Here is a 25,735-nt window from a genome sequence, read left to right on the forward strand (position 1 = left end):
TCAATTTGCACTTTTTCCAACAAGAGAAGTTTGGATAATTTAGCAGCTGTTATTGCTACATGATTATCTATTCCCAGGAACATTAATGTCAAGGAACAGAGGTTCATATCGCAACAACTAGAGTTGTCCGTGCCTTCTGAGGGTGGGACAGCCTCAGTGGAGACTGCGGCGTGGCGCGGGGCACTCTCCGCTGCCCGATGAGGTTTTAGCAGTTGTAAGGCAGCTAGGGTGGAGAGAGCGGGGATTAAGCTTTTTCCTACCCCAAATCACAGAAATCTGAGACAGTTCTAGTTGACACCAAAGGGTCTGCGTCTGCCGAGCTCAGTGTTTCGGGCCATCTTATGCCCACTTCTCAACCACACACCTGGAAGGGAGCCCAGCTTATACCAGGACCCCTGCGTGGGCTGCCTCCTCCCCTCAGAATATTCTCCCGCATTCTACGCGTACTGCTGTTTCTCATCCCAGCTAAGTGTTTTAATTTAAACGCATTCTCCCCACGACGCTGTACTGTCACCGTGTCTCACTTCGTTCCCTGTGTTTATTACACTCTGAGATTATATATTTTTAATTGGACTCATCCTATCACAAGCCAATCCATCCTTGGTACATCATTCGCTGACGAACAATGAAATGTCTCCTCCTTCTGGAGACGTCGCACCCAAAGTCCAACTGTGTCACACAGCTGAGCCATCGGAACTGTCATCTTGAGCGGTTCCACGTTCCCCACTTCCCATCTCTTAGTGGGTTCAGCGACTTAAGCCCCTGCCTTACCCAGTGCTGCCTGCAGGGGGCGGTGTGGCTGGAGGCCGCCCTCGGCGCACGCCGGCGCGTGGAGGGAAGCGAGACCCTGCGCTGGAAGAAGGGGTGGGAAGAGGCGGAACCGACCGGAAGGGGCGGGCTCGCGCGTGGCTCCGCCCCCTGGCCGGCTCTCCTCCCTCGCCCCGCCCCGCCCCCCGCCCGGGCGGCCATGGCCATTCCCGGCATCCCCTATGAGCGACGGCTTCTCATCATGGCGGACCCTAGAGATAAGGCGCTTCAGGACTACCGCAAGAAGCTGCTGGAGCACAAGGAGATCGACGGCCGTCTGAAGGAGTGTGAGTGCTCCTTTATTTCCGCGTCCTCTCGTGCAGGGACTCTGGCTTCTGTGGCGGACGGAGCGGGTGGCTTGGCGCGAGCTGGGCGAGCCGAGCCCCGGGGATGTGGGAGGAAGGCCTTGGTCCGGGGACAAGGCGCTTTGTCATCCCGCCCTGAGCCCGGGGGGCAGCACCCGGTCGGGCGTGGACGCGGTGGCCGGGGCCCGACCTGCTGGAGCGAAGGACGACCGCGGTTGGGCGATGGAGTGGGGAACGGCCGGAGCACGAGTCTGGAGGCGGTGGGCCGAGGCCGGTTCCCGGGACACGGGTTGCTGTCCCGGGACCGGGGGAGTGGACGGCCGCCGGCGCCCTAGGGGACTCGGAGATGACCGCCGGGTCCGCAGCTGCAGGGAGCAGGGGCCCGCTGGCCCCGAGAGCCCCTCTAGGCTTTGCTCGCGCCAGGCATCCAAGTTTCCCTTACTTCTGAGCAGTTCAGAGTTCTTCACGGTGCGCTCGCTTGGAACAAGCCCAAGGGACTGCATTCAGCGCTGGAGGTCCCTGGCCCTGTGGGTGTGTGTGGCGTGCGCGTGTGGGGGACCTGCACTTGTTGACTTGTCGGAGTCAGCCTCAGTGGTCCAGGGGGCTAGGTGAAGGAAGAGCGGGGTCTCTAACTCACTCCTTGGGATTTGGAGCATCCCGGAAGCATGTTACCCGAAAGGGGCAGCAGCCAACAAAGACTCCCCATCAAGAAGAAAAACAAATACGATGTTTTCTCTTCCAACTTGCAGTCTGTCACCTCCTGCATTCCAGTTGGCGTTACCCCTTTGGTGGTTTGATATGAAGCTTGTTAAAGTAAAATAGAGGTGAAGGAAGCTTCCATAGAGTCAGACTGGGTGACATGTTAAGTTTATTATTTCATCTTAAAATGTCCAAATTATGTGATTTCAGTAAGGGAACAATTAAAAGAACTTACCAAGCAATATGAGAAGTCTGAAAATGATCTGAAGGCCTTACAGAGTGTTGGGCAGGTAGGTGATGGAGTTGGGAGTGATGGTAATTTACTTAGTTTTTAGCTGCAAGCAAAAAAAAAAAATAATAATTTTTCTTTTTTTTAGATTGTGGGTGAAGTGCTTAAGCAATTAACCGAAGAAAAATGTGAGTGGATTAACTTATTAGTAAAGAAAACCGCTCTTCCCCAGCTTCTAAATGCCTGCTATTTTAACGTCAGCAGTGCAAGTGGAGTTGGATATTTTTACTGCTGTCTTCCTTGAAGGACAGAAATAAAAGTTGATGTTGATGTGGCTCTATTTCTGTTTTTATTCTCTGTTCTTCATTTTGTCCTTGTGTTTTCTTTTTTTGCAGTCATTGTTAAAGCTACAAATGGACCGAGATACGTTGTGGGTTGTCGTAGGCAGGTAATGCTTTACCCTTCAGCAGTGCTGTGTAAGTGACAAACGTGCATTCCTGTAGGTTACTGTGTTTAATTTATGAGGTAAGCAGGTCAGGCCTTATGCCCACAATGCCAAGGCTCATTTGTTTGGATGTAGCGAATTATTATGAAAGCCGGGATTCAAACCATGAACTGTGACTTCTGCTTTCCCTGCGTTCTGATGTGTCGTGTCACCTTGGTCAGATCCACACACTTAGAAATCCAAGTATGTTGGACCTGGAAAGATCTTCCATCTGCCGGTTTCCTGCCCAAGGGGCTGCAACAGCTGGAGCTGAACGGATGCCAAGCCAGAAGCCAGGAGCTTCTTGCTGGTCTCCCACATGGGTGCAGGGTCATCCTCTGCTGCTTTCCCAGCCCAATCAGGGAGCTGGATCAGAAGTGGAGCAGCTGGGACAAGAACCAGTACCCTTATGGGATTCTGGCACTTGGAAGTGGAGGATTAGCCGGTTGAGCCAAAGTGCCAGCTCCTTATTTCTTGTTTAGACATTTATAAATGTTATGTAAAGTCTGTATGATAGCCTTAATTAATTTTTAATTTTATTTAATTTATTATTTTTTTAAAGATTTATTCATTTTTATTACAGCCAGATATACACAGAGGAGGAGAGACAGAGAGGAAGATCTTCTGTCCGATGATTCACTCCCCAAGTGAGCCGCAACGGCCGGTGCGTGCTAATCCGATGCTGGGAACCTGGAACCTCTTCCAGGTCTCCCACACGGGTGCAGTGTCCCAATGCATTGGGCCGTCCTCGACTGCTTTCCCAGGCCACAAGCAGGGAGCTGGATGGGAAGTGGAGCTTCTGGGATTAGAACCGGCGCCCATATGGGATCCCGGGGCTTTCAAGGCGAAGACTTTAGCCACTAGGCCATGATGCCGGGCCCCTTAGTTAATTTTTTATAAAGTAACTTAGGTTAGGCTAATTGAAATAACTCTAAATTTCTTTTTACAGCCATCAAAAAACAAGTGGGAGAAAGTCATTTAGTATCACCTGAAACCAATTTATATACTATTCTATTGTCTAGAGAGTATTCTTAGGTAAAACATTCTTAACTTTTTCTGAATATTTGTTAGGTTCAGGATTTTTTTTAAAACATGTATTTATTTATTTAAAAGGCAGAATTACACACAGAGAGAGAGAAAGGCAGGCAGAGATCTTCCACCTGCTGGTTTATTCCTTAAATACCTGCCTTGGCCAGGGCTGTGCCAGGCTGCAGCCAGGAGAGCGGAATTGCATTCTGGTCGTCCTTGCGGGTGTAGGGACTAAGCATCTGGACTCCCCAGCACCATCACAGGGAGCCAGTCAGAAAACGGAGCAGCTGGGATTTGAATCTGCACTGGTAAGATTCTGGCATTGCAGGTGGTGACCTAAACCCGCTGCACCACGGGGCTGGCCCCAAGAGAATATTCGAAAATTAGAAAATAATAGAAATGCCTGGATATTTCCTATAGATATAAACAATATACTTTATTGACACCAGTAACTCACTTATTGGCAGTTTTTAAAGACTTACTCTATTATAGTAGGGCTAGTTTGTCTTTATTTCATGTTAGTTGATATTGAATCCTAAATGTATAGCTTTTTCTCAAGCTCTGTGGTCAGTAATTTATGATTCTGAAACGATGTTGGTGTGCAGTTTTTTAAACTGTAGAAACTATTTTGAAAAGTAGCATTCTTCATTTTCTAGGTGCATCTGCTGAGTAGTGTCTTTCCAGTGCTCCCCAAATAGGACACTGTGCTTGAACATGTTTCAGTCTGATATGTAATGTGCTTAGCATAGTGTCTGCTGGGGAACAGGTGTAAGTGATGGCTCCTAGTTTGGGAATTTGGGGATTTTTGTTTCGTTTTACATCTTCCTGAGGCAAAACAGTTTCCCCTCAGTTCCTCTAGATCATAGGTTCTTCCCAAAAACTATTTTCTGGAAAGTAAGCCTACTGAATAAATGTTTAAAGTTTTCCCTACACTTTCCCTAAATTGTTTGCAAAGGGATTTTCTATAATGCTTCTATTTCTGTCTCTGTGCTAAATCAAAATAATGAACGTAGTTGCATAAAAGGGTAAATATTTGAAAGTAAAATTCCAAAGTCTGCTGCCTCTTCAAGATTGTTGCACCACAAACTTTTTTTTTTTAATCATTTGTTGAGTGCAGAAATGCACAAACAATCATTCTGTTAAGGGGTAGATAGAAAAAAAAAAGTTTGTGTGAAATTGATACTTTGGTATTTATGTCCTTTCTGAAGGATAAAAATGAGTATTTGGCTTCTCAACCTTAAGCTTTTGTGAGTTACATTTTTGTTCTAGTATTTAGATAATAATACTTTTGTTTTGCAAAACCAGCTCGACAAAAGTAAGCTGAAGCCAGGAACAAGAGTTGCTTTGGATATGACCACACTAACTATCATGAGGTGGGTTTCTTCTTCTTATTTAAGATGTATTTTTTAAAAAGATTTATTTATTTTTATTGCAAAGTCAGATATACAAGAGAAGAGGAGAGACAGAGAGGAAGATCTTCCGTCCCATGATTCACTCCCCAAGTGACCACAACGGTCGGTACTGCATGCCGATCCGATGCCAGGAACCTGGAACTTCTTCCATGTCTCCCATATGGGTGCAGGGTCCCAAGGCTTTGGGCCGTCCTTGACTGCTTTCCCAGGCCACAAGCAGGGAGCTGGATGGGAAGTGGAGCTGCCGGGATTAGAACCGGCGCCCATATGGGATCCTGGGTGTGTTCAAGGCAAGGACTTTAATCACTAGGGCACGGCGCCGGGCCCTTAAGATGTATTTTTAAGATTTATTTGAAAGGCAGAGTGCAGAAAGAGAGAAATCTCTCATTCACTGATTCATTGCCCAATTGGTGGCAACATAAAGCGTTAGAGCAGGTTGAATCCAGGAACCGGAAGCTGCGTGCTGGTCTCACATGAGTCTGACAAGGACCCAGGAGCTTGCTCTATCTTCCTCTGCCTTCCAGGAAGTGGACTTGGAGTCGAGCAGCAGCCGGGTGCAGAAGGCTGGTGTCCCGAGCAGCCACTGCACCCGCTGAACCACAGCATCAATCTCCGTGATTCCATCTTCTTCACCTTTTGATTTCCCAGAGAGATTTCATTCCAAATACGTGCTTCTGGAAATTGTGGAATATGTTGACATTTCATCCTTGACACATCTTTGCTTAATTTAATTGGGTGCTTGAGTGAACAAGTCATTTGTACTATGTATGCTGAGGAAAAAAATGCACCGCTTGAAAGAAAAACACATACCTTTTCGTTGTAGGTATTTGCCCAGAGAGGTGGACCCGCTGGTTTACAACATGTCTCATGAGGACCCTGGGAATGTGTCTTACTCCGAGATTGGAGGCCTGTCAGAACAGATCCGGGAATTAAGGGAGGTGGGTGCCCTGTGCTTTGTTCTCTGAAGTTGGTGACGAACAGTGTGGATTATTAATATATTTAGTACCCTTGCTGAGGGAAGAATAATACTGAATTTCTAACTGAAAGTTATTGGAGATAATTTGATTTTTAAAACGTCTTGTTTTTTAGCATCAATGCAAGGGGATAAAAAGCTAAGAATATTTGGTGTAATCTGCTACCATCTGTGGTTTGATGATCATAAAAGGTTAGTTAGGTTGTAGCACATTTGTGTCAAGTGAGATAAGATTATTACTTTTAACTACTCTTTTTTTTTTCTGAAAGACTTATACATTTATTTGTAAGAGTTATAGAGAGAGGGAGAGGTGGTAGTCAACTAGTTCACTCCTCATGTGATGTCAAGAGCCAGGGCTGGGCCAGGCTGAGGCCAGGAGCCAGGAGCTTCCTCTGCGTCTGTCGCATGCGTGGTGGGGTCCCAGTGTTTGAGGCCATCTTGGGCTGCTTTTTCTAGGCCATCAGCAGGGAGCTGGGTTGGAAATGAGATGCTGGCGTTGGAGACAGTGGCTTTTCCAGCTATGCCACAATGCTGGCCTTTAACTACTTACTCTCAAAGTAAAGTTACCTGTGCCTTAAGTATTTTATTTTCTTAAAGTTGTTGGCTGCCATTGAGAAGTACTGGCTATGGAAGTGTCCTAAAGTTGTTAGATAAGGTTTGCTTTGTATTGTAGTACATACACATGACTTAATAGTTACCTGTAAGACAGTTCACAGTGTCGTGTTCATTTTATACTAAGGTAAGCTGGAAATATTTGGGAATAAGTGAGTGGTTGGAACATTGTATATCATGTGATTTGAGCCCTAAGTCAATGTTTTTTATTTTTTTAGTCAGTAATTCTTTTTTTTTTTTTTTTTTTTTTTTTTTTTTTTTTTTATTTTTTTTTTAAAGATTTATTTTATTTTTATTACAAAGTCAGATATACTGAGAGGAGGAGAGACAGAGAGGAAGTGGAGCTGCCGGGACTAGAACCAGCAGCCATATGGGATCAAGGCGAGGACCTTAGCCACTAGGCCACACTGCCGAGCCCTAGTCAGTAATTCTTAAACTTCAGCACATTGATTTTTCTCTGACACTAAAAATGCTGAATCCTAGGCTCTTTCATGGTTTGGCTAAAATCGCTCGGGGGAGGGGCGCAGGAATGAGCATTCTGGTGGTTACGCAATGAAGTTGGATTTGGCCTGACTCGGAGGAGTGCTGCCCTAGGTGTAGACGAAAGTCTGACCTGTGTTTATTGATGGGCAGCAGAGTGGAGAGCGAGCGTTCTGTGGAGCTATGGAAACTTCTTTTCTGTGATGGTCTGTAGAGGACCATCCTGTGCACGGCCTGCCAGGGTCACAGCTGCCCTGATACTGCTCGCACGTCACTGTTGACATCCGTGCTGATGGTGCCAAGCACAGCCCCACCACACACACGTGCACGTACCTGCACACACGCACACAGGCATGCACATATACGTGTGTACACATTCACACATACACATGCACACACAGTACACTCTGGGTCTGCAAACACTTTCGAATATGAATTTCTCATATTCTTGCCTCCTGCTCGTCACACTTCATGGACACAGCTATTCAGCAGTGGTTTCCAGGTTACCGGTAGTGTGTATTTGTCTGTTCTTTTTTATTCCTTGAACCAGTCTTGTTTCTATTCTGCTGTGACTGTTATGGCAAAATGTAAACAGATGAAGATAAACAGACTATAACTTATTTCTTGGTTTTATAATTATTTTGTTTTGTATTCCGAACTGCAAACTAGTACAGATCTTTGGAACTTTTTTTCCTTAAATGTGTAACTCTTCACTGAGGTGTAAAACACATCCAACTCATGCACAGATTTGCGGTGTATATTTCAAGTATGTTTTAAGAAGTTACATGCCTGTGTTTTACCCCAGTCATATGTGTGGTTTGTTAAGATAATCATTATTTAATTTTCTTAAAAATTGAGCAATTTTAAATCTACCTAAAGAAAAACTTCTAATATAAGTGGTTTTATATAGCATGGAAGCTTAACTTGGTTGTTGATTGTGATGTACACGCTTGGCTGTTGACACTGTGAAGTTTTTGAAAATGCGTTAAAATCTGCTAGCCTGAGAAACACATGCCTTCTTTTTCAGGTCATAGAATTACCTCTTACAAATCCAGAATTATTCCAGCGTGTAGGAATCATACCTCCCAAAGGTTGTTTGTTGTATGGACCACCAGGTTGGTATTATTTTTATTTCTCCAATACATGAATGAGGTGAGGAATTCAAAGGCGAGATGAAAACGTCAGGCAGTCAGTTCAGGGTCAGCGCGGGACAAGAGGTGTGTGCCTCGGAGCCTCACGGCGCAGGTGTCTTCTCAGGCCGTGTGACGAGGGCAGCTGTCCTGTGACCTTCAGGCATCTCAGACACGCTCTCATGGAATCCGCGAGGTCAAAGCCGCCTTGATGCTGCTCAGATGTCACTGTGTTGACATCGGTGCTGGTGGCGCCAAAGCGTAGCTTGAGTCAGTTCTTGGGGGCATCAAAGAGGACATGTAGTCACTATGTTCTTGACTGTCATGCTGGCATGTTTTGGCAAAGAAATGAGGCATGGACATTTGACACCGCCATGAAGAGCCCTGCTGTTGCAGTGTAAGGCTCAAGCCCTGGCTCCACTCCGTGAGTTTCCTACTGCTGACTCGGGGGACTGTGTCTCTGCCAATTAGAAAGGAGGCCCATGTTAAGTTCCTGGCTCCTGGCATCAGGCTGGTCCAGCCCTGGCTATTGTTGGTGTTTGGGGAACAAAACAATCTTTGTGCTTTACAAAGAAATAATAACAATGAATATTTATTTAGACTTAAACAATGGATTTCATTTTAAAATGTGATTAGTGGAGCAGTAAAAATGATAATCTTGTTAAATCTGAGTAATCGTTTATGTCCTGTGTAATGCAATTGAAACTATGTACTGAGTACTTCTCATTGGAAGGATGGTGGTCTTTAAGTAGAAGCATTGTGAAGTCAGTTGTATTGCCACTGGGTTAGGCTGCCTTGGAGAGCATATCAGTGTTAGTTAACAGGACAGTTTGCAGTCTGGTTTTGGTTATTCAGATTGGTGATTGGCATACATTTTTCTAGATGCACAAAGTGAGCGTGTCCTATTGAAACAGCTGACAGCTGTGCCACCATGTGCAATGTTGGCATCACATTTAGGCATTGTTCAAGTCCCGGCTGCTCTATTCCTATCCAGCTGGCTGCTAGTGCAGCTCAGAAAGCAGCAAAGGGTGGCCTGAACGCTTGGGGCCCTGCACCCACCTGGCGGACTCGGAAGAAGCTCCAGGCTCCTGGCTTCAGCCTGGCTCAGCACTGGTGCTTGTGGCCATTTGGGTAGTGACCCAGCAGATGGAAGATCTCTCCTGTGACTCTGTAAACTCTTCTTTCAACATAAATAAATGTAAAAAAACAGAACTGACAATTTCTTTCATAAGAGGCAAAATTTGAGCTTTAAGCAAAAATTAGAATTTTTGAAAGCTTGTATTTGGAATTGTCAGCTTGACAGCTTTCTAATATATTAATAGCTAAAGACTTTTCTAGAGATTTAATTATTTGGAAAGAGTTAGAGAGGTCGAGAATGAGATCTTATCTGCTAGTTCGTGCCCCAGATGGCCAGTGCTGTCCCTGGCTGAAGCCAGAAATCAGGAGCTTCATCTGTGTCTCCCAACAGGTGACAAGGACCGAGATGCCTGGTCCATCCTCTGCTGTTTAACCAGGCCATTAGCAGGGAGCTGGATCAGTGGGGATGCGAGCTGGTGTCCCTAGGGGATACAGGCGAGGCTTTACCTGGTGCATCGCAGTGCTGTTCCCAGCGAGGTTTTTTTTTTTTTTTTTTTTCCCAAATGTTTGAGTGTAATGAAAGATGTCAATGTTTGGAAGGTGTATATAATTCACTAAAATATTAGTTACCAAATAACTAACTCTTGATGCTAAAGTATGTATAGGTAAACACCCATTGAGTGTTCAGGATAGATCATTAGGGTTTTTTGTTTGTTTTTAAGATGTATTTGAAATCACAGTTACAGAGGGAAGGGGCGATGCCGATCTTCAGCCTGCTGGTTGGCTGTAGCAGGCAGCGCTGTGCCAGAAGCTTCATCTTGGTCTCCCATGCGGGTGACAAGAGCCTTAGCCCTTTTCCCAAACTGATACCAAGGAGCTGCATTGGAACTGGGATAGCTGGGACACAAACTGGTGCCCATATGAGATGCTGGCATTGCAGCTGGCAGCTTTACCCACTGTGCCATAACACCAGCTCCTGCCCCCCGCCCATGCTTGCCTTCTCCTCCTCTGTCCCCCACACAGGACACCTAGATGGAGTTCCTGACTGCTGGTTTCTGCATGACCCAGCCCTAGTTGTTACAGATGTTATGGAAGTGAACTAATGGAGGAAGATGTCTCTTTCTTTCTGTGTGTGTGTTTGTGTGTGAGACCCCTTGTCTCTGTGTGTCATTCTGAACAAATAGATCTTTTTTAAAAAGTAAAATCAGTGTGTTGAAGAGGTATCTGTACTCCCATGTTCATTACAGCATCATTCACAATAGCCAGAATTTATGAAAGCAACCCAGGTGCTCATTAACAGATGAAGGGATAAAGAAAGTGTGTGTGTGTGTGTGTGTGTGTGTGAGATGTATATATATGGAACAGTAGTCTGACTTAGAGATTGCCTCCTGGGATAGCATGGGTGAATGTTATGCTGAGTAAACAGGCTAGCCATGAAAAGACAGACAGTCACGAGATGTTCATGAGGAATGTGAAAATGTTGAATGAGCAGAGGTGAGGCTAGTGAGCGGAAGATGGGAGATAGGACGGTTGAGTTAGGTTGCAGGATTAATTGAAGGGAATTGTTGCAGAGCATGTTGATTATGATTATTAATGTAATAAGTATTTTTTAATTGGGAAAAGTGGATTTGAGATGTTTCACTACAAAATAATGGTAAGGACAGGTATTAAGGTCATTCATGTTAATAACCAGGTGTAGTAATTTCATAATAAATGTTACTATAACACCACATTTGCCTTTAGATATACATGTATCTAATACCAAGTACTTAAATATGTGAATAGCAATTATTTGTTCATTAAAAATAACAATTACAAGGGATGTCTCGAGTGCAATTCAAAATTTTAATATCGAGAATAAATGCTTTGGATTTTATGTGGAAATTACGTTTAGCATTTAGCTTTAATTTGGGAATTTTTTTTCTCCAAAGGATTGCATTCTTTTTTTTTTTTTTTAAGATTTATTCATTTTATTACAGTCAGATATACAGAGAGGAGAGACAGAGAGGAAGATCTTCCGTCCGATGATTCACTCCCCAAGTGAGCCGCAACGGGCCGATGCGCGCCGATCCGATGCCGGGAACCAGGAACCTCTTCCAGGTCTCCCACGCGGGTGCAGTGTCCCAATGCATTGGGCCGTCCTCGACTGCTTTCCCAGGCCACAAGCAGGGAGCTGGATGGGAAGTGGAGCTGCCGGGATTAGAACCGGCGCCCATATGGGATCCCGGGGCTTTTAAGGCGAGGACTTAAGCCGCTAGGCCACGCTGCCGGGCCCAAAGGATTGCATTCTTATAAGACTTTTGAAAGCTTGTTTTACTTTGCATCTAAGGAGGACTTCTTTTGTCACTCCAGGCACAGGAAAGACACTCCTGGCAAGAGCTGTTGCCAGTCAGCTGGATTGTAACTTCTTAAAGGTAAAGGGAAGATTCTTTGTAGTTAGATTAACTTTTTCTTGAATTGCCTTATATTTACCTTAATGTCTTTCCTTTAAACAGGTTGTATCTAGTTCTATTGTAGACAAGTACATTGGTGAAAGTGCTCGTTTGATCAGAGAAATGTTTAATTATGCCAGAGACCATCAGCCGTGTATAATTTTTATGGATGAAATTGATGCTATTGGTAAGAATAACATGTTTCAAAATTTAAACTTTTTTGGGAAACTATTAGCAAAGTTTTTCATCTTGTTTCTTTTAATATTTATGTATTTATTTATTTGAAAGACAAAGTAATAGAGCGAAAGAGGGACAGACTAGAAGAGAGATCGTCCATGTCCTGGGTCACTCTCTAAATACCTGTCCCAGCCAGCCTGGACCGGGCTGACCAGGGAGCCTGGAGCTTGGTCTGGGCCTCCATGTGGTTGCAGGGCCATCTTCTACTGCTTCCCAGGCACGTCAGCAGGGAACTGTGTAGTAAGTGGAGTGGCTGGACTCAAATGGGCGCCCACAGTGGATGTTAGCATTGCAGGTGGGAGCCTGAGCGGCTGTGCTGCACCACCAGCATCCATCTGAATGTTTTTGAATTGACACTATTCCATTTGATTTTCTTAAATGATGTTTATTGTGGAAAAAACATAATGCAAATATGTGTCCAAATCTATTTTAGGTGGTCGTCGGTTTTCTGAGGGTACTTCAGCCGATAGAGAGATTCAGAGAACTTTAATGGAGGTAATGTGTGACTTATAAAGGGCCTTATTAATGCTTATTAAATGACCTGAACATTGCATATTGGAATGGAAAAATATGGACAGTAGTATCTACAGACTTGGCATACATTTGAACCATTTTATCTTGTTTTTTTGTTTGTTTGTTTTGTTTGTTTCTTGGTAAGGCAGGGTAGCTCTTTAGATATTTAGATTGTATATTATGACTGTGATCTTGTGCTGGCTCTGATAAGACATTTGATGTTGGCAGACGCATTAACAGATATCACTGACTGGCAGTGAGTTAGGATTATGTTTCTGCTCTGAGCGTCCTCCTCCTTGTCTTGCTTCATTACTGGGACCGTAAGGCAGCTAGCATGGTTTGGCTGCAGCCATTGAGGACTGTGTGGGGCCTGTCCCCGGTTCTGCATTTCCCGGGTCCACGTTCTTGGAAAGTGACGGCAAGATCCCACATGTTTTCCCACTTGTGCAGATACAAAGTAGTGGAGGTGATGCAGCTCCTTGCTATTGAGTGTATTTGAAAATCACTTCTCATAAATTATGCTGGTCTGCTCAAGAGAGGTACAATATCTTTAAATTAGTTTAAAGACTCCAAGAAACTTAAAATTGAGATATTTCAAAACAAGACAAATACTGGTTTTATGTTCTGTCACTGGTAATATCAACTAACATATTGTCAGGCTACCTAGATTTTTTTTTCAAGTTTGATTTATTTCTATATGAAAGAATAGAGTGATCTTTTATTCTGCTGGTTCATTCCTCAAATGCTTGAGGCAGCTAGAGTTGAGCCAGACTGAATCAAGGAGCTAGAACTCCACCTGGGCCCCCATGTGGGGTCATAGAAACCACATAGTTGGGCTGTCATCTGCTGCCTCCCAGGTGTAAGAGCAGAGGCAGGACTCGATCCCAGGGACTCCAGCAAGGACTGTTGGTGTCCTAAGCTGCTGCTTAAATCCCTGTACCACAGTGCCCACCTTGACTAGCTAGATTTTAAAGAATATGTTAACTGCAGTATGATTTTTCAGGATTCATTCAAGAAAATTTGGGGGGTCAAAGGAAATAATGTTGGGTATCTTTGTATTTCTACGTGAAAAAATGTGTTGCAAGTTTATTATCAGATCTGTGGAAAAATCTTTGTGCCTAATCAGCCTAACTTGGATATTACATTTGACATAAGCACCAATACATTTTTATCAGCAATAGTACTTGTTTTTTTAGTTCTTATTCTATAAAGTAATTTTATTAAAAATTATCATGAGTGATGGCTTCTAGGCCTTTGGCTAAGATCAAGTGTAAAAGCATCATGAGTGTTACAAATCTGATCCTCCTAGTTTTATTTCATTAGGTGGATATTTAAGATTTACTACAACTACCTGAGGCTTTGGAAAAGTTCATGGTCAGAACACAGCACATCCTTTGTCTTGGGACTTTGAGTCTGGAACATACACACATTTATATAAGAGAAAGAAAAAAAAATTCTATGAAATGATGATTCTGAAGATCATGTATCAATAGGAAACACGTTATGATATTCATATGTGGGGGTACCTCAAAAAGTTAATGAAAAATACATGTTATGAAAAAACTAAGCATAGATTTCAAAACCAAAATAAAAACATTTTTAAGTTCTATTTTTCCACAGATTTTTTTGAAATACCCTACTAAAGAATGTATTCTGTCTGTTATTTAGTGGTTAAAATGTTTTGTAAAATCTCTCCTTGATTTTTTGATGTTCTCAGTTGCTGAATCAAATGGATGGATTTGATACTCTGCATAGAGTTAAAATGATCATGGCCACAAACAGACCAGATACACTGGATCCTGCTTTGCTGCGTCCAGGAAGATTAGATAGGAAAATCCGTGAGTGAAGACTCTTGACTCATCCATTTCCCTTGGTGTCTGTTTCTCTTTTCCTTGATCTTGTCACGCCCACTTTATTCAAAACAAACAACACTCTGTGAAATAGTTTCTTATGATTTCTCATTTTCAGATATTGATTTACCTAATGAGCAAGCAAGATTAGATATATTGAAAATCCATGCAGGTCCCATTACAAAGCATGGAGAAATAGGTAAGGAAATGGTGTGTCGTATATGTTTATAACTGGTAAGTTAAGTAGCATGCTTCTGAGTATTGCCGATGGTCTACCAAATTTAGTTGTAAATTCAGCATATATTCATTACTATAAACAGTAAGAAAGTGTTATAGGTATTGGGGGCATAGTAATGACAAAAGAAATACCTACCTTTAGAGAACTTATATTTTTGTCAGGAAAAAATAAATAAATGGAATATAGTATATAAAATGGGGATAAGTGCTGTGGGGAAAGTAAAGGAGATGGGAAATTCTAAGAAGAAGCGTGCGTGTGTATGTGTGTGTGTATGTGTGTGTGTATGTGTGTGTATGTGTATATGTGTGTGTATGTGTGTATATGTGTGTATGTGTGTATATATATGTGTGCATGTGTGTATATGTGTGTATATGTGCGTGTGCATATGTGTGTGTGTATATGTGTGTGTATAGATATTTGAGCATGTGTATTTTTAGATGCATTTGGGAGAGGGGACAGGGGGACCTTTCCAAGATCATTTTTAGGCAATGCCTGGAAAAGGTGAAGGAGTTAGACGTGGATATTGGGTAGGCTTATTTTGTTCAGGAGGGAGCAAACAGGTGTGTGCCTGGCATATTCAAGGAGCAGCAAAGAGGCCCTGGTGTCTGGAAGAGGCAGGCGAAGACAGAGTAATGGTGGCCAGATGAATGTGTGCACCCTTGGAGGATTATGAGGAAAAACAGAATCTTACTTTTGGTTATTTTTCACTTTTTTTTTAAAGATTTATTTTTATTGGAAAGTCAGATATATAGAGAAGAGGAGAGACAGAGAGGAAGATCTTCCGTCCGATGATTCACTCCCCAAGTGAGCACAACGGCTGGTGCTGTGCCGATCTGAAGCCAAGAGCCAGGAGCCCTTCCGGTTCTCCCACGCCGATGCAGGGTCCCAAGGCTTTGGGCCGTCCTCAACTGCTTTCCCAGGCCACAAGCAGGGAACTGGATGGGAAGTGGAGCTGCCAGGAGTAGAACCGTCACCCATATGTGATCCTGGTGCATTCAAGGCGAGGACTTTAGCCACTAGGCTACGGCGCCAGGCCCTATTTTTCACTTTTTTAAAAAAAGATTTACTTATTTGCAAAGCAGAGTTACAGAGAGGGAGAGTCAGGACTTCTATCTTGTGATTTACTCTTAAAATGGCCACAGTGGCTGAGACTGAGACAGGCCTCAGCCAGGAACTTCTTCCAGGTCTCCCGCCTGGATGCAAGAGTGCAAAGGCTCTTGGGCCATGCAATGCTGGTTTCCCAGGCTTATCCGCAGGGAGCTGGCTTGGAAGAGGAGCAGTCGTGACTCAAACCAGCTCCCTTGTGGAATGCTCATACTGCAGGCAAGGTGGGTGGGTTAGTCACACCACCAATCATTTTTAACTTCTTTTTCTAGAAAATTAGTATTATGAATCTCTAATGCCCCATTTCTCTCTTCACTTGGCTTCACTAAATATTTTTCTTTTTAATTAAAGATTGTGTATATGTAATGCCATATTCAGAGAAGTTGCTTCTGTCAGTTTTTCTTTTTTGTGTGGTTATTAGCATATTAGTACCTCTCTGTTACTATGCCACAATACCTACAGTGCGCCGTTTGCTGTCCTGCGGCGATGGACTTGGTGCGTGGAGCCAGTAACCATACACATGGACTATTGACTGGTGGTCAGTAGCCAGAGTTGATTAGTGGCATCAGGCTTGTACAGACTGAGGGTCACAGAGGATAGGGAGGAGGTATTGAGGAGCTGACATAGTTCCTATTAACCTGTCTGTGGAACCCATCAATGGTTTCCATACCCTTGTCTGAAAGTATCTGTTTTTGTTTTGTATATTTGATCAAGTGTTCATTCAAATGATATCCAATCAGTTGTTCTCATACAAATGATACCCTATAAATTAGTCTGCTATAGTGTGCTACTTTTATAGAGTTGTTTTTTTTTTTTTTTTACTGTTTTTTTTTTTTATTATTGTATTGTTGTTGACAATCTTTACATAGTTAATTACAGTTAAAGGAAAAAGAAAAAAAAAAGAAAAAAGGAAAAAAAAGGTTCAGGGGGATAGGAAAGTGGGCAATGCCATTATGTCCATATTGTTTCCATCCTGCATCTGAGGTAAAGGGGGACATTGAGGGAGAAGCCCCACCCGGTTTCCCGCCCACCCCAAGTCCCGGATGTGGGGCATGCTCCGAGATATGTGCCCAAGTGGTGTTAATAGTTCTCTAGTTATGAATCGCTGCCCGTTTCGCTCGATGAGGTCGTCCACTGATTGATATGGTCCATCATAAAGTCTCCGTTTGCCCCATAATTTGCTGCCAACATATAGCTGAGATGAATGACTGTCCCGTTCTGTCTTCTGTCTTTTATAGAGTTGTTTTTTTCTTTGTTTTGTTTTTTGCTTAAGAGTCTGGAGGTAAAAAGTCCAAATAGAAATCTTGATCTGGACTCTTGACAGGGGGACCCCAGGCTGTAGAACATGGTGAGGGCGTGTGCCCTCTGAGATTCTGTCCTTTACAAAGCCACCAGGACTCCCTCCTGGCCAATCCACCTCTGATCTTACCCACTTCCTGAAGGCTCCACTTCTGTACCCCATAGTCAGGTTAAGTTTCTGTCTGTTTACTATCATTAACATAAAACTTTGGCTGTTACATGATTTGAAGAGAAACCAGAATATAAAATTTTGGCTATTAAACTTCTGTATGAGATAATGTAGCTTTATCATAAGTGGAAGCAAAGTCCCACCAGCTTTATTGAAGCATAATTGGGACAGTTTTAAAATGGTGAAAATCTGAATGTATTTTGAAAGTCGAGTTGGTAGAACTTGCTTATGAATTGGATGTGGGGCATGAAGTAAAGAGAAGAATCGGGCTGACTCATGGTGCCAGTTCAAGCTCCGACTACCCCAGTTCTGATCAGCTCCCTGCTTATGGCCTGGGAAAGCAGTGGAGTTTGGCTCAAGTCCTTGGGCCCTGCACTGCTTGGGAAGCCTGGAAGAAGCTCCTGGCTCCTACGTTTGAATCAGTTCAGCTCTGGCTTTTGTGGCCATTTGTGGGGTGAACCAGTGGATGGCAGACCTCTCCACTCCCCTCCTCCCTGTGGCTTTTCCCCCCCAGTAAAAATAGATGAGTAGTTTAAAAATATAATAATCTAAAACAGTAAAAAGAGAGAAGAATCAGGGAGAATGCAAATTTTTGCCTAGGCAGCTGGAAAGATGGAACTGTCATCAATAAAAAGTGAAAAAAACTGGAAGATTAGACTTTAAGAAAGGAGTAGGAATTTAGCTCTGGTTACTAGCTAATTACTAAAATATTGTTGATGAATATGGTATGTTCATTGGGCATGTTTGTGCTAGAGAAATAAAATGGGAAAAATACCAGTATAAAAATGGGTTTTAAAGTCCTTTGAAGAGATTTCCAACAGGATGTACAGACATGGAGAGGAAGTCAGAGTTGAGCTTAAATAATTCCAACATTACGAAGTTGAGATAAACACATTAATAGTCTGAAAACACAGTGACAGAGGAAGGAATAAAAGCAGTAGCTGATGGTACCCAGGAAGAAAAATATTTACACAATATTATTTAAAAGAGTAACAGAGAAATTTCCCATCCCCTGGTTCACTCCCAAAAAGTGTTCATAACAGTGAGGGCTGGGCTAGGCCAGAGTCAAGAGCCAGGAATTCTATCCAGGTCTCCCATGTGGGTGCAGGAACTCAGATACCTGAGCCAGCGTCCTTCTCTTCCCAGGTGCCTTAGCAAGGAGCCAGATTAGAAGCAGAGCAGCTAGGCCTGGAAACAGCATCCGTGTAGAGTGTGCCAGTGTCCCAAGCCTTGGCTTAACCTATTTCACCACCGTACTGGCCTTGAATGGGTGTTTCAGGAAGGAACGCTCCTCTGTGCCATGCCAACAGAAGGTCAGGTCGAGCTCTGAGAGTAGGCCTTTAAGTTAAACAACAAGTCAGAAGTCATGTGTTCATAGTTCCTTTGCAGTGGTGGAGTTTGGGAGAAGTTGAAAAGGAGAAACAGTAGAATTTAGATATGTCTTCTAATGACTTCTATGGAAGAGGACAGAGAAAAAAAATGGGGCTCTATATGGAAGGAAATAGACCAGAAGATTTGGCAGGTTTTTAATGCTCCTAGGAGTGATACGGGAGTAAGAAATTTGTAATGTGCTTGCCTTGAAGAGGAGTTGGCCTTGTCTGTGAGCATGCTTTTCACTGTGGATAGGGAGGAAAGGCAGACTATATGCAGGTTGATGGTGATAGTTGCATAGTTAAATGTGGGACTGGACTAGGATAGAGGCCAGCAGGGTGGTGGTTAGGACCTACATGCTGCTTGCCTTCTGTTTGTGTAAATAGTATTTTGTTGTAACAATCATGTTCATTCATTTATATCTTCTTTCTGGCTGACTTCCAGTACATCCGCAGAGTTGACTAGTTAACGGTAGAGACCATATGTCCTGAAAAGCATAGAGCATTTATTGTCTTACCCTTCACGGGAAAAATTTGGCGATCTATGAACTAGAAACAGCCTGTATAATTTTTTTTTTTTTTTAAAGCTTTGACTTGCTTGTTGGCGAGGGATTGAAAAGGATTGGACTGAAAGTTTCCTTTGGGTTAAGTAATTCTTTTTTTTTTTTTTTTAAAGATTTATTTATTTTTATTACAAAGTCAGATATACAGAGAGGAGAGACAGAGAGGAAGATCTTCCGTCCGATGATTCACTCCCCAAGTGACCACAATGGCTGGTGCTGCGCCAATCCGAAGCTGGGAACCAGGAACCTCCTCCGGGTCTCCCACACAGGTGCAGTGTCCCAAAGCATTGGGCCGTCCTTGACTGCTTTCCCAGGCCACAAGCAGGGAGCTGGATGGGAAGTGGAGCTGCCAGGATTAGAACCGGTGCCCATGTGGGATTGCGGGGTGCATTCAAGGCGAGGACTTAAGCCGCTAGGCCACGCCGCTGGGCCCGACGCCTGTATAATTTTGCAGCAGTTAGGAAAAGAATCCCTTTAGAAGTTAGTAGCTCAAAATAATTACATATTATTGCTTTTTGCCTCTCATTCCTTCATTGCATTTTTGAGAGTTCTCAATTGGAAAGCCTGAACACAGGACCTCACTTTCTAGGTTTCCTCCATACACTGCTGAGCTGTTACTAGTTGCTAGAGCCTGTGTCAGCCCAGGTATCCCTGACCTTGAACCAGACTAACTTCAGGTAGAGTTTGATACATCCTGGAAGGACAGACCCTTACAGCAAGTCCACATGTTCGTGTGATTTCTTATTTCTCTTTGTGTTCCCTATCAAATCAGTTGCTATCCCACACCTGTAGCTCTTCGGTTCACGTATGTCTCCTGGGTGAGTGGAGAGATTTTCATGAATCAACACTTGCTCACTTAAGCTTGCATAGAAGCCAGCTACCTGCTGCGTGGTTTCCATGTGATGAAATTTTTCCTGAAAACTGTTTTTGAGACCTTTAATATTTATTTTGTGTGACTGAAACAAATGCTTTTGTTATAGCTGGCTTTGGATGTTACAGGTGTACTTAAAAATTGGTTATTTTATTGAGTCATAGCTTGACACGTGTGTGAAGTTCACATGTGCCGAGCTGCTTGCAGTGTACAGACTGCCGAGGTGTTTATAGCTTCATTTGCTGGTTTAAGGTTTGAGAGATATGTGATATTTATGCCTAGAAATTATTTACCAGAATTTTACCTTTTGCTTGTTAATATTGTGGGATGAATTTCCAAGTTGTTTAGATCACAGAAAATGTCTGATTTTATTATTAATTTTTGGACGGGGGAGCTAATTTCCATCTGTTTTCTTCTTCTTTTCTAAACAGATTATGAAGCGATCGTGAAGCTTTCAGATGGCTTTAATGGAGCAGACCTGAGAAATGTTTGTACTGAAGCAGGTAGGAGTTCACAGGCTGCTTTGACTACTGACAGTGATTTTTTAAAATTGCTGAGACTGCTTTTTTTTTTTTTTAAGAAGATTTATTTATTTTATTACAAAGTTAGATATACAGAGAGGAGGAGAGATAGAGGAAGATCTTCTGTCCGATGATTCACTCCCCAAGTGACTGCAACGGCCGGTGCTGTGCCAATCCGAAGCCAGGAGCCAGGAACCTCTTCCAGGTCTCCCACACAGGTGCAGGGTCCCAAGACTTTGGGCTGTCCTCGACTGCTTTCACAAGCCACAAGCAGGGAGCTGGACGGGAAGTGGAGCTGCCGGGATTAGAACCAGCACCCATATGGGATCCTGGTGCATTCAAGGCGAGGACTTTAGCTGCTAGGCCACGCCGCCGGGCCCAACTTGAGACTGCTTATGTCCAAAGGCAGAACCTGGACCTTGCAAAGACTTGGGTGCCTCTTGTTTCTCAGAGTCTGGGATGGAGTGGGGCAGGGATGGATGTAAGGCAGAGAGCAGCAAAGGAGATGGGAAGAAGGGTGCGGCACTGGGTTGGCTGCTGCAGGCGAGGGGACTTGATGTTTAGAAGGTCTCAGGGAAATGTACAGAGTGCCTTCCAGGATTACCCAGCTCAAGAGAGGACACTGAAATATCTGTTCACCACTGCTCCCTGTCTTCCCTCCCCCATGGCATGAGATTTAACTTTTGACTGCCTAAGCTGGCTACGTGGTCAGGCGCTGTCCCCTGAGGTTGTGGGAAGAATTGTCTGTCACATCCTTGGCTGCCATAAAACAGCTGTAGGTCTGTGAGCAGTTAGTTTTGGAAGATTGATGAATTCCATGATCATGCAATTTCTTTTTTTTTTTTTTTTTTAAAGATTTATTTTATTTTTATTACAAAGTCAGATATACTGAGAGGAGGATAGATAGAGAGGAAGTGGAGCTGCTGGGATTAGAACCAGCGGCCATATGGGATCAAGGCGAGGACCTTAGCCACTAGGCCACGCTGCCGAGCCCAGATCATGCAATTTCTGTAAAATCTGATTGTGCATTTTTGTGGATTGTGTGATACTGTTTTTACTTGGTGGCTACAGATGACTTTAAAGCTTTCCCTGTAGTCATTTAATCGTTTGTCTTCTGTATAAAATCTTCAAATCTTAAAAAACGTTGTTTCTACAGTTGTTTTTTAGTTCGTGACTTTATAGCTTGTAGATGAATTGTTCTCTTAAGCACTAGGATCTGCTGATGACCTTGTATTTTCCCATCATGTTCAGCAGTGATTAAAGAGATTGCTTGGGTGTGGCTTTTCAGTAGGAGTTACCCCGGAGGTGTGCTGTAACTTACCAGTTGGATCAAAGATCTGCAGGTCTAGAAACTGTGAATTCAAATCAGAGTAAATCATGTTCACATAAACAAAAATATTAAGAGGTAAACTTTAGTACCTGGGGTAATTTATGACACACTCTTTCCAGAATCTCAACCAAGTTACATTTTTATTCTTATTTTTAATGTATATTAAGTAGACTTCATATTTTTTCACAATACTTATTTAGAAGCACAGGAGTTCCACCCTAACCTGCCCCTCTCCTCCTTCCCCCCTCCCTTCACTTTTCCCCCAGATTATTACAATGATATATTCATTCACTTCACAGTAACAAGCTTAACTTTCCAGCATTTAAAGATGCCATGACATACCAAGTGGAGGAAGGAGAAAAAAGAAATAAGATTATATATAATACCAGTGAGCTAAAATGAACATGAAGAGCCCACTATTACTTATGAGCATAAACTTGCTGTATAGAGCAGTTAATTCCCAGGACGCTCATCTCACGTAGAGATTGCACTTCCTGTGCTTTGTGCATTAGTTGTCACAGATCAGGAGGCACAGACGATGTTCGTCTTTGAAACTGGCTTATTTCTGTAAGGATAATGGTTTCCATCTGGGTATATTTTGTTGCAAATGGTAAAATTTCATTCTTTTTCATGGCTGAGCAGACCACAGTTAGTATCAGAGGATAGGTGAAAGTAGGATTCCAGCAAGAGCAATGGTATGATCTTACAGATTGATGCCATGAAATTGTGTTCTGCTTTTCTTTTCCCACATATTTTTGAAAGTTTAGCATGTTATTCTCAGTGAAGAGCTATGACTTCCTTGTAGACTAAAGTTTTAGCTTTTTAAGCCAGGTGAGTCATTCATACCTGGAGTCAAACTGAACTTCTAGTTTTGTTTCTATTAGACTTGAAGTCTTGAGTACATACCTTCTTGCAATTTAAAATACACTTGATTCTGTTACAGTTGCCTTTTCAAGTAGTCACATGAAAATTATCTTAAGGATATATCTCGTTTGCTAATACACCCAAAATAGTGCAGAAGATTTATAAATATCACTTATCTAATTTAGTTGTAGTCTTTTTTTTTTTTAGTTGTAGTCTTTTAAACAGGTTTTGAGATACCACTTTTTTTCAAAAGCCAACCATCTTACTCAACAGATTTCCAAGACTTCTTCAGTGAAAATTTAGAAAGGAAAGCTAAGGTGTGCCCGATTCACAGTGCAGTGGATTAACCCGCCACCTGTGATGCCAGCATTGCATGTGGTTGCTGATTCAAGTTCTGGCTGCTCCACTTCTGACCTAGAACCCTGCTAATGTACCTGGGAAAGTAGCAGATCACTCAGGCAGGTGCTTGTGCCCCTGACACACTCTTTAAAGCCCAGGTGGAGTTCCAGGCTCCTGGCTCCAGCCTGGCTTGCCCTGGCCCTACAGACCACCCGGAGTGAGCACAGGTGGATGATCTGTCGCCGTCTGCCCCGCCTCCGCTCTTCCTCCCGTTCTCCCTCTTCCCTCTTCTGTAACTCTGCCTTTCAAGTCAATGAAAAGAAAAGCTTTAAGAAGGGAAAGATAGGAAGCATCTTTGCAATTATTTCCATCCACTAATTTTCTATAAGTGAAAATTGAATATAAGAAGATCCTCAATGGAAATATTAGTAGGGTTCATTTAATTAATGGATGATGATACTTAACCGCTTTACTTGATCATGACATCAGAATTAATCTCTAGGAGCTGATGGAGCAGGCAGGGCTCGAAGCGGCGCCCACCTGTGTAGGAAGCTGGCTGTGCAGCAGCAGGCCTCCGCCCCACAGCTAGTGGTTTTTAAGTTGTTGGAAATACTGGCTCAGAAAAAAGGCTCCTTTGCATTTATAGAATCACTCTGTTGAGCTTTGACAGTGAGCAAAGTTCATGTGTGACATATATCAATCATGTTGTCGTCTTTCCCACAGGTATGTTTGCAATTCGTGCTGATCATGATTTTGTAGTACAGGAAGACTTCATGAAAGCGGTCAGAAAAGTGGCTGATTCGAAGAAGCTAGAGTCTAAACTGGACTACAAACCTGTGTAATTTACTGTAAGGTTTTTGATGGCTGCATGACAGGCATTGGCTTAATGTAAAAATAAAGTTAAGGAAAATAATGTGTGTTTTGGCAATGATCTCATTAAAATGTATGAATAAAATATGTATGAGTAACAAATTAGTATATAATTCTGTAATTCAACTTTTAAGATTGGTACAGAAGAAATTTGTATGTTGTTAATGTTGCATTAATTGCAGCAGAAGTTACAAAAGAATGTTGAAGCTTTTCATATTTGCTGTGTGAACATTTTGTAAAGCATTGCAGATGGTCTGGGAGTAGAACAAGGGAGCATTTCTTATGACTTATTTTATATCATTTGTTTTTCTTCATCCTAAAAGTTGAATAAAATGTTTGATTCAGTTCTCCTAAATATATTCTTATCTTTTCTAAGAGGACATTTGTTGTAGTCCTTTAAACTCTTTAGTAAGTAAGCTATTTATTTGATAAGCCTGATGAACTTGTATTTAGGTAGGTTTTTGGCTTTTCCTGTAAAATAGCCCCACACGTGGTATTCATAGACCCTGTTGTATAGAACACAGCTGTGGGAGTGAATGCTTCTCTTCTCAGAACACAGTGACATCCTCTTCTGCTGTAATGAGGCTGTGTGACAGCTGCTGGAAAGATTACCTGCACATACATAACTTTCTAAAAATTATGATTAAAAGTAATATTTGCTAATAATTGTGATCTGGCATTCTTGGTTTATGTGAAATAATAGTTTGCTTCTGAAAATGTTAAGGTTTGAACTGTATCCCCAGAAAAGTCCTCCTATAAATACACCTTTAAAATTTTGCATATATTGTAATTACAAGAGACTAATTATTACAAAAGCTAGTGTCTGGATTACACAGCAGGAGTGTCGGGTGGAGGGGGTGTTGTTGGCAGAAATGTTTTTGAATGATTTGTTTCTTTTAGTGACAGAAGGAAAGAGGATCTTTGATCCAGCGCTTCACTGCCAGCTTGCCCCGGCAGCCAGGAAAGGCCAGGCCAGCACCAGGAGCTTTATCTGGGTCTCAGGAGGGTGGTAGGGGCCCAAGGGGCCATTACCAGGGGAGCTGGACTGGGGGTAGAGTAGCTGGGACCTACATGGTGGCTTAACTGCCACGATGCCAGTCAGAACGTTTTAAAAGAGAAGTTTTGTTACAAATTCACAGCTGTTTCCCCTAATGTGGCAATACAAAGTACAAGTCACCATTGGGTGGTCCCTTGAGATTATGTAATTAAAGGTGCTATTATAAAAGCGTTCAACCCTTAGTGTCCAACACTAAAGAACCAACAATACATGACCTGGTTAATTATATAGTCACTCTTCAAATTAAAAAGTAGCATGGGATCTTACAGTTTTTAAAGGCGGAGGAAGACAGTTTGCACTCAAATAGACCAATTATGTTTATTAGTGTTGGCATACTCATGTCAAAATATAAAGAATGGGGGGAAATTTTAACCAAATACCCGTGTGGTCGTTTATCCATTGCAATTTTTTTTTTTTTTTGGCTCATTTTGCCTTTGTACTTCTTGTACTGGCAGCTGATTTCTAAAAGAATCAGTTTAGTGTATAAATCTTGAGATGTGGGTTCTTCAGTCAAAAGCCTGAGTTTCCACATCTGTTTCAAAACACTGTCGCACAGTGTCTCCCGAGGCCGAGAGCAGACGGAAACCTCGTAGGGACTCTGACTCCAGGCGGCTGTAAGCCACGTTGTTGATGAACGCTGAAATGTTGAGACTCCCTGTGACAGTAGGAACTGGGAGGGAGCAGTCAGCTCCGTTCCTCAGGGATTTTTCTATTTGCTATTCGTGTGTGTGTGTGTGTGTGTGTTTTCAAGATGATATAAGCTTTTGCAAGCATTCTTAGAGATTCACACTCTTGAGTTACCTGTTCCGGGATAAGGGGCGTTTCATTTCCTCTGTAGCACAACATGACTTTCAACTGATGTCTCTTGTGG

General features: G+C 42.8%; 1 protein-coding gene across 1 annotated transcript; it reads left to right on the forward strand.

Annotated features, from left to right (window-relative positions):
• Window positions 1-932: 932 nt before the first annotated feature.
• Window positions 933-24,162, forward strand: PSMC6 (proteasome 26S subunit, ATPase 6). Its single transcript, XM_004584825.4, has 14 exons — window positions 933-1,094; window positions 2,022-2,101; window positions 2,189-2,228; window positions 2,436-2,488; window positions 4,859-4,926; window positions 5,789-5,903; window positions 8,058-8,145; window positions 11,590-11,651; window positions 11,733-11,856; window positions 12,340-12,401; window positions 14,137-14,257; window positions 14,388-14,468; window positions 20,315-20,386; window positions 23,661-24,162. Exons 1-14 carry the CDS (start codon window positions 968-970, stop codon window positions 23,777-23,779), a joined length of 1,212 nt encoding a protein of 403 aa, XP_004584882.1. The 5' UTR covers window positions 933-967; the 3' UTR covers window positions 23,780-24,162.
• Window positions 24,163-25,735: the final 1,573 nt, after the last annotated feature.

Source organism: Ochotona princeps, chromosome 6 (assembly GCF_030435755.1).
Source record: "Ochotona princeps isolate mOchPri1 chromosome 6, mOchPri1.hap1, whole genome shotgun sequence".
Classification (NCBI taxonomy): Eukaryota; Metazoa; Chordata; class Mammalia; order Lagomorpha; family Ochotonidae; genus Ochotona; species Ochotona princeps.

Bases quoted from the DNA above. Each gene is read 5' to 3' on its own strand.
- PSMC6 (XM_004584825.4), top strand. From the start codon at position 968: ATGGCCATTCCCGGCATCCCCTATGAGCGACGGCTTCTCATCATGGCG. The intron at 2,489-4,858 runs GTAATGCTTTAC...TTGCAAAACCAG, and splicing joins TTGTGGGTTGTCGTAGGCAG to CTCGACAAAAGTAAGCTGAA. The intron at 14,469-20,314 runs GTAAGGAAATGG...TTTTCTAAACAG, and splicing joins TACAAAGCATGGAGAAATAG to ATTATGAAGCGATCGTGAAG.